This window comes from Rhincodon typus, chromosome 25, assembly GCF_021869965.1.
Source record: "Rhincodon typus isolate 14 chromosome 25, sRhiTyp1.1, whole genome shotgun sequence".
Classification (NCBI taxonomy): domain Eukaryota; kingdom Metazoa; phylum Chordata; class Chondrichthyes; order Orectolobiformes; family Rhincodontidae; genus Rhincodon; species Rhincodon typus.
Window position 1 is genome coordinate 30,223,107 of NC_063356.1, and position 9,161 is coordinate 30,232,267.

At 37.4% G+C, this 9,161-nt stretch overlaps 1 protein-coding gene across 1 annotated transcript in view; it reads left to right on the forward strand.

The window, feature by feature from the left end:
- The window catches only part of LOC109932340 (mitogen-activated protein kinase 13-like), a 63,885-nt gene that overhangs the window by 37,019 nt on the left and 17,705 nt on the right, over positions 1–9,161 (forward strand). Inside the window, exons 6-7 of the mRNA XM_020531573.2 lie at positions 4,579–4,626; positions 7,584–7,698. Coding sequence (XP_020387162.1) covers positions 4,579–4,626; positions 7,584–7,698 — 163 coding nt within the window. The remainder of the gene's footprint in view (positions 1–4,578; positions 4,627–7,583; positions 7,699–9,161) is intronic.

Genomic DNA, 9,161 nt, shown 5'->3' on the forward strand with positions numbered 1-9,161 from the left:
CCCCACTGATTGGAGGCATTTGAAACACAAAGGAAAATGATTGTTGTTTTTGGAAGAAAGCTTCTCACTTTCTTTGGTCATCTCTGCAGGAGTTCTTCAGGATAGTGTCCTCAGCCCAAACATGTTCAGCGATTCCATTAATGACCTTCCCTCCATCACAAGGTCAGAGGTAACAATGTGCAAACATCAGTGGACAATGATCAGTATCGTTTGCAACTCCTCAGATACCGAAGCAATCAGTGTCCAAATGTAGCAATACCTGGACAATAATCCTCATAATCTGTTCCACTCGCTCCTCCTTCCCATCTATCTACGGCATAACAAACACAATTTTTCAACCCCTTTCCGTTCTGAAAAAGGGTAGTTTGCAGCTGCAAAACTTTGCTTTAACCTTGACAAAATCCAGGTTTAGCAAGTAATGTTCGCACTACACAAATGCTCAGCAATGGCCATCTTTAACAAGAAAGTATCGAATGATCACCCCTTGACATTCAGTAGCATTACCATCATTGAATACAGTATTATCAACATCCTGTCGACTACCATTGACCAGAAACTCAACTGGAATAGCTATATAAACACAATGGCAAGAAGAGCACATAGAGGCTAGGAATTCTGTAACGTGTAACTCACCTCCTGACTCTTCAAAGCTTGCGCACCATCTACAAGAGAAGTTAGGAGTGTGATGGAATACTTCCCATTTGCTTGGATGAGTGCAGCTCCAATAACACTCAGGACACTCTACATCATCCACGCCAAGGCATCCTGCCTGATAGGCAGCCTATTCACCACCTTCGGCATTCACTTCTTCCAAGTCCAATGCACAGTAGCAGCAGTGTGTAACATGTATACGATGCACTACATGACTCACAACAGCTCATTTGACAGCACCATCCAAATCCACAGCCTGTGCCATCTAGAAGGCCAAGGACAATAGTTACATAGCAATATCACCACCCTTCAAGTCACATATCGTCCTGATTTGGAACTACTTCACCCTGAACACAGCACTGACTTGGGCTGCTACTTGGGTTGAGGCTGGCTTGGTCTAGTGGACTGACCTCCTGTGATGGCCCACAGAAAGGTTGGCCCTCCTCAACCACCAGCGTTTCTAGCATGTAGAGTCTGAATAGTGTGCAGCCGTGTTTTAAATATGCACCAGTGTTGTAAAGATTTCTGACAGTTGTGAGCATGTCCACCTGTCTGGCAGTGTGATTCTCTGAGAAGAACACTGAGGAGCCAGATTAATGAGGTGAAGAGCAGACAAACGTGTGAAAAAAGTTGCTGTGAGCCAAAGCATACCGCGAATCACGTACGGCACAACACTTACGGCAAATGGGAAAATTCAATCCATATTCCTCATCTCCAAAGGGCACCCTTCATATATAAATAATATGTGATATTATTTTATTTCCAATACTAGGCATTTCTATCATGCCTGTTTTTACAATATTCAAGATTAGTATGGCCCTTGCCAATTCTCAATACACCAAATCGGGCGATGTACCATCCTTAGCGAATTTTGGAACCCTTTTCCTGGTTGTAGCCATCTGCACAAGATTTGAATATCAAACTTAGCAGCATGTTTCTGACAGTAGTGTTTTGTTAGTTATACTGCCGAACCATATTATTTCAAAAAAATTATTTATTTGATTTTCAGTATTTTCTTGCTACCTTCCCAGCTTAAGACAGTGGATTTTAGACTCCATCAATGGAATGGCTTGTTTAAACAGAGGCTGTTTCATATCGTATGATCTGGTAATTTCCTATGGATTGCTTAAAAAAAGTTGCTCACTAATTTTCAGATTTAGCACAATTCTTTCCATGTATGAACGTATGAAATAGGAGCAGATGTAGACCATTCAGCCCTTTGAGCCTGCTCTGCCACTCAATAAGATCATGATTGATTTGTTTGAGTTTTGAATTCCAGATTCCCATCAATTCCAAACAACCCTGATTACACTGCCTGACAAAAATCTATCCACTTCTGCCTTACAATTATTGATTGCCTCCATCGCCTTCTGAGGCAGAGTTCCAAAGTCGCACAACCCACTGAGAGAAATCAAATTCTCCTCATGTCTGTTCTAAAAGGTGACCCCTGATTTTAAAATAATGCCCCCTAGTTCTAGACATACCCACAACAGGAAACATCCTTTCGATGCCCACCTTATCAAGGCCTGTTAGGATCTTGTACATTTCAATCATGTCACTCGTCACTGTTCTAAATTTCAGTGGTAACAACCCTGGTCTGTCCAACCTATCTTCATCAGACAGCCAAATCATTTCCAGATATCAACATAATAAACCTCCTCTGAACTACTTCCAGTGCATTTACATCATAAATAAGGAGCCCAAAACTGATCACCGTTTTGGATAGGTGATCTTGCCCTGTATAACTGAAGCATAACCTCTTTACTTTTATATTCCTTTCCTCTCCTAATACAGGTTGGCATTCCATTAACTGGCTTGATTACCTGCATACTAATGTTTTTGTGACTTGAGTATAAACACCTACATTCCTCAGCAACTCAAAGTTCTGCAGTCGTTTTCCTTTTAAGAAATTGTCAGCTTATTTTATTCTTCTTGTCAAAGTAGACAACTTGATATTTTCCCACACAATTTCCCATCTGCAAGATGTTTTCCCACTTAATCTATCTGTATTTATCTGTGAGTTCTGTATGCCGTCTGCACAGCATACTTTCCAACCTATCTTGATGTTGTCTGTGGATTTAGATATCATGTCTTCACTGCCCTCACCTAAATTATCAATATCAATTTTAAAATGTCAAGACACTGACAGGACTCAGCGCATCATATCCTGCCAATCAGACAAAGACCCATTTATGTATACTCTGTTCCCTACAATGATGAGTTGATGATGAGAATACTTTGACACAACTGCATATTGCTTTCGATATGAATGAAATCAACATTTATTGATGTTTTTTACCCTGTTGTAGAATTTATAGTTTATAAAAGTATTGAAGGATCAAAGTATCAAGAGCAAAAGAAAAGCATTTTAATTAACTTAAAATAAACTAGTCAGGCAATGCTAAGCTTGAATCCTAAAATCCTAAAAATTTGAGGGGGTAAGAAAGACTGAAATAAGTTCAAAAATCCACAATTTTAAAGCCTTGGAATGAATAACACCTCAGTATTAGCTTTGGAACTTCGAAACAAATAAGAAAGACCAGAATACCAACTAAAAAGTAAGAAATGAGAGGGTAAGATTAGGTGGCAGTGGTGAAAGGAGAAGAAGTACGATCATGACAATGTGAATCTGAAAGGTTTGTCAAGATATTTGTCAAAGCAATGCTTACCTAAGCAAGTATACGCACACACATATACACACCATATTTTTATAGTGTACAACTGATATTTGGAACAACACTGTGAAACAGCCTTCTTACAAAAAACAACGCTGTACTTTCTTACTGGTGTATTGAAAACCAAGGCTGTTTCCAGTAGCAACAGTACTTGTTGTGTTTTATAAAATGTAAAAGCAGAGTAAGCAGCTTGTGTTCTGATGAGTAGCAGACCCTGATAATCAGGACAGGTCCACTGGATTGTATAATTATAATACCCAGTCTTTTCTGATTGTGAAACACAAGTAATTTACTGGTGATGATTAATAGATGAAAAAGTTCCCTATCATTTATTTGCTATAAAGAAAATCCAAAACACTGAAAAATTACCATTAAAAATTAGGGTTAGCACAATAACTTTGAAGGTATTTTCATTGACAAGATAGAATTTATTAATTTTACTGTTTGATGTTGAAAATTACTACTTACAAAATATTAAATGGAGTATGACACTGCTTTCGTCACTGGAAAATTCAAATTTACTTAGAAGTTATCAGTCTCTTAGGGCATCATAACAAATTCAATGTAAATTACCCCACATTATTGCATCTGCTTAGTTGCAAATTATGATATAGTCCAAATAATGTTCCATAGAATGCACTTTATATTAAATAATTGTTTGATAGAATAGAACTTTATTGCTGCACAAAGACACAATTTGTCAAAGATTTTCATCTTGCATTCGTCCGGACAATTCACAAGAATATCAATCCAAGGAGCAAACCACATTTATTGTCTATGAGAAGAGAATGTTGATTGGTTGGCAGATGGACGGTGATTAATAGAGGCATTGCTATGGAGCATGTATCAATTAACAATTAACTGCTGAAATTTTAAACCAGTGTGTGTGTTGTAATGTTCCCATCACTGACTCAGATCAAAGTTATAAGGAAAGAACGGGATCACTCTTTTGATTTTCATGTAGTCCTAGAAAATTATTTGATAGATCAACAATGTATTGGTATTATAACTAATACCATATGATAAAAAGTTAAAAAGAAGATTACAAAGAATAATTTGCATCAGTTACTCTTCAAAAGATTTTGAATTTTATTGCTTTAAGAATGATCTTTAATGTGCTTCTCTCCAATTGACAGCATTTCATAATTGTGTCACAGTTACATGTCACGGAGCAAATGTTGTAACTGAAATAAATATTTATTAAAGTATCAGAAGATTTTTATATTCATGTTAAACTTAATTTTGCTTTTAGGATTTGAAGCCCGGTAATTTGACTATAAATAAAGATTGTGGCTTGAAGGTAATTGATTTGTTTTGATTGTAAAATATGTTTTACTTTGTGTAGTTTTTATCTAACATCTGAGGTTTCAAATTGAATTTTCTATACTTTTAACTTCAAATTACAATTAATTTAACTGTAAAATATAATACAGTTGTAGACTGATAGTAGAGTGCAGAAACTTGTAACTTTTATCTAAAAACAATTCAGTTTCGTTTACATGGATATTTTGTAGTTATATGACATTTAACCAGGCTGTTTACACCATCTAGTTCAGGTTGCTGATTATTTTCAACATGAACAGTCGTCTTAATTCTGTCTGCTTGCTTTGGTCCCCTACTGTATCATTCCCCTTTCCTTTAACCACCTACCTAACCTATCCTCAATTGTTGACAAAATCTCTCTTCCTGTCACCAACAATGCACTTCACAAACTCTGAAACTTCTGTGTGAAGATAAATATTTTCCCTGTTCTATTCTTTTTATTACCATACTTAGTTAATCTTGACAATATTATGGGACTGTAAAACTGTCTACCCTATTTCAGTATCCATAATTTAAACCTTATATAAACCAGTAATCTCCTCTGGTTAATAAAAACAGCACCATTTTTAAAAAGAGATAGCAAGAACTGAAGATGCTGGAGTCAGAGATAACAAATTGTGGAGCTGGAGGAACACTTCTTCCCGAAGAAGGGTCCTGACCCAAAACGTCAGTTTTCCTGATGCTGCCTGGCCTGCTGTGTTCCTTCAGCTCCACGCTTTGTTATCACCATTTTTAAACATTTTTCTTTTGTATTTCCTCATAAAGTCAGCATTCTAGGGAATCTATGCTGTACTTCTGTATTGCGTCAACATGCTTCCTACAATGCCACATTCTCTTACATCTTGATTTTTATATCTAACACTTGCCATAAAACCAGTTAGCTTTCTTAAGGCCTTATCTTGAATAGCTGTGAACCTGAATCACCAAATCTCTCAACTTTTCCACAGCATCATTGCCCATTCAAAGAATAACTATGCTTTTTCTGCCTTCGTTTACAAAAAGAGACTACTTCAAATTTAATTTTATTGCCACTGGCACTTTTATTAATTTCATCCTGTGAACATATTCTTACATCTTGCCTCTGCCATTTGGTATTCAGCATTATTTACTTTGGGTGAAAGGAGAAGATGTATTGTAGCCAAATTTGCTTATTGATTGATTGTCTGGGAAGAAGAAACTCTCTTCTGAGGAAAGGCAATATCTATACTCAATAGATTGTAGAGAAATGAAAGATGATCTACTTCTAGGTGAGAATTCCAAACATTTCAATTTCAAACCCCTTGCTTTGAAACAATGCCTGCTCATTATATACATCCCTACAAGGGAAGTCATTCTCTTAGCATCCACCCTATCAAAATCTTCTACATTCCAGTAAAGTGGAGGTTGGGCGATTGAAATCTTCAAGGCTGAAATAGATTCTTAAACTATAAGAAAGCCTGTGTTTTGGGGAACAGACAGGGTGGTGTTGATACCAAATATAGGCGCAGGTTTAAGGGCTGCCTGGTATCCTACTTCCATTTTGTTTTATGATCTTACGTTATCCTTCCAACTCCTCTCATCCTTTTCTTATCTCATCTCCTTTTCATGATTCACGGTTTGATACAATTTCAAAGGTACTGACAGCCCTTGTTACCCAACAAACCATTCTCTGAAAGAGTCCAAGCATACTATGTAAGGTTTTCGTTGTTGATTCTCACTCATGATTCACTGCTGGTAGGTATGGCACATATCCATTTGTGGACCTGTCCTTAGCTATAGTTTAATTGTTACAATCAGGTGGGAAGGGGTAAATCTGCTCCTCTTTTCTTGACTGCCTTGGTTGGGTGCTATAAAAATTTAATAATTCTTTTAGCAAGCAGCTATGCTGCACTTTAATTAAAACACAGTTAACTAATTCACTAGAAATGTGAAAAAGAAACAAGAAAACGTCTTCCTGAGTGAAATGAAGAATCATTTTGTTTCTCGCTAAACCTTAGACAAATAGTGATGACAGAACATCAAATGCACACACTATCACAATCATAGGCTCAAGGCCGAAAATGGAATAATGTCTAGTACAAAAAGGAAGATAAAAGAATATTCAGTTTAATGTCCTCAGGGTATCCTTGAGGTATTAGGTTTTTACCTGAGATGGCTAGTGATGCCTTTGAGTACTCGGTGTTCAGATATTTCCACTATTTGTGTTGTCAGTGATTGCTTTGAGAGGGCTTCTTCCAGTTCTGCTGTTAGAACTCTATCTCCAGTGTTCTGCCCAAGCAGTTGGTTGAAATACACCTCACTTGCGCATTCTCCATGTTTAGGATCATTGTTTTCAAGCTAAATAATTCTGGGCAGGTCTTTTTTTCTCCAAAATGTGAAACTTATCATATAGATGTAAATTAAAAATAGGAGATTTGAGTCTTCACACTTGATGTATTTCAATATTTTCAGCTACAATGTATGTTAAATTCAGTTGAAATGAACTTGTTTATTTCATATTGATTTCCTGGGCCTTTGGTCAGCCTGAGGTCAGGTGACCATTGTGTCCATTTTTAAGTCTCTATCTTAATTTTTTTAAACCTTTTCAGTTTGTGAAAGCCCCATGCGTTAAAAACAGTTGATGGAACTCAAACATTGATAACGTCAAACGTTGATAGCCCTTACTTTGCCACTATCATGCCATAAGTGAATAAACTAATATTCTGCATTCATGTTCAGCTAAAGCGCTGCATCAATTCTGCTGATCAAAAAATGAGAAGAGCTCCTTTTTGTAATTCTGAACGTTCATCCCTTCAAAATTATTAAAAATTAATAGAATGAATCTTGTGTAAATGACTGGAATGTGATATACTGGTTGATTATTGGGTTAATTTATAGTTTTCTTTTAAAAAGGGACATTGATCTAACTGGAAAGATATATTTCAATTGGACTTGTATATTTTTCTGACACTATAGATCATTGACTTTGGTCTCGCAAGACACACAGATTCAGAGATGACAGGATATGTGGTCACACGATGGTACCGTGCTCCTGAGGTCATCCTGAACTGGAGGCACTATACTCAGACCGGTGAGTCCCCATCATGCTTAATCACAAAAAGTAATTAATTTCCAGGCTAAAATAATTCAATGATGGCACAATTGAAGCTTATTTTATATCCCAAGTTTAAAAGACATTGCTTTCAGTTGAGAACTGTAAATTCTGGAAATACACAGCAGGTTATTCAACATCTGTAATCACAAATAGTGACAAATTTTGTACTTATGTGGCACTTTTAATGCAATAAACTTGTTAATGTGCCTCACAGAAGCGTTATCAAATACAATTTGGTAAGACCCATATGGAGATTGTAGTTTGATCAAAACGTTATGTCTTAAGGAATGTATTAAAGGCGGGGAGAGAAGTGGCTATTATGGGAGGGAGTTTCAGGGTTTAGGGCTTTGACACCTAAAACATGACATGGTGAAGTGATTAAAATCAGAATTTCTCAAGATACCAGAATTAGAGGAGATCACAGAGGGACAAGGCTAAGAAAGGACTTGAAATCAATACAGTACAATACAATATAGCACAAGAACAGGCCCTTTGATCTACCAAGCAGGCGCTGATGCCTAATTCTTAATTAGACACGCTACTTACTGCCCACATGCGGTTTCTATCCCTCTGTTTGCTCCTGTTCATATGTCTGTCAAGATATACCTGAAATATTGCTTATGTACCTGCTTCCACCACCTCCACTGGCAGTGCATTACAGGCACCCACCACCCTCTGTGTGAAAAATTTTCCCCGCACTTCTACCCTAAACTTTTCCCTCTCTCACCTTGAACCTGTGCCGTCTTGTAGTTGACCTTTCCACCCTAGGAAAAAGCCTTTGATTATCCACCCTATCTATGACTCTCATAATTTTGTAGACCTCTATCAGGTCGCCCCTCAGCCTCCGTTTTTCCAGTAAAAACAATCTGTGTTTATCCAATCTCTCCTCAAAACTAAAACACTCCAGACCAGGCAAAATCCTGGTGAACCGTCTGTGCTCCCTCTCTAAAACATCCATGCCCTTGTGGTAGTATGGTAACCAGAATTGCACACAATATTCCGATGTGGCCTAACTAAAGTTGGATACTGCTATAACATAACTTGCCAAGTCTTATTTTCGATGCTCTGGCCAATGAAGGCAAGCATGCTGTGTGCCTTCTTGGCCACCCTCTCCACCTATGTTACCACTTCCAGGGACCTGTGAACCTATATGCCCAGATCCTTCTCTATGTTGATGCTGCTAAGGGTTCTGCCATTTATTGTATAATTCATGCCTGAATTTGACCTTCCATCTTGCATTTGTCCAGATTAAACTCCATCTGCCATTTCTCTGCCAAAGCTATCTATATCCCATTATATCCTTTTGACAATCCTCTTCACTGTCTGCAACTCCGTCAATTTTGGTGTCATCCACAAACTTACTAATCAGACCACCTGCATTTTCTTCAAGATCATTTATATATATTCCAAACAATATAGGTCCCAGCACTGATCCCTGT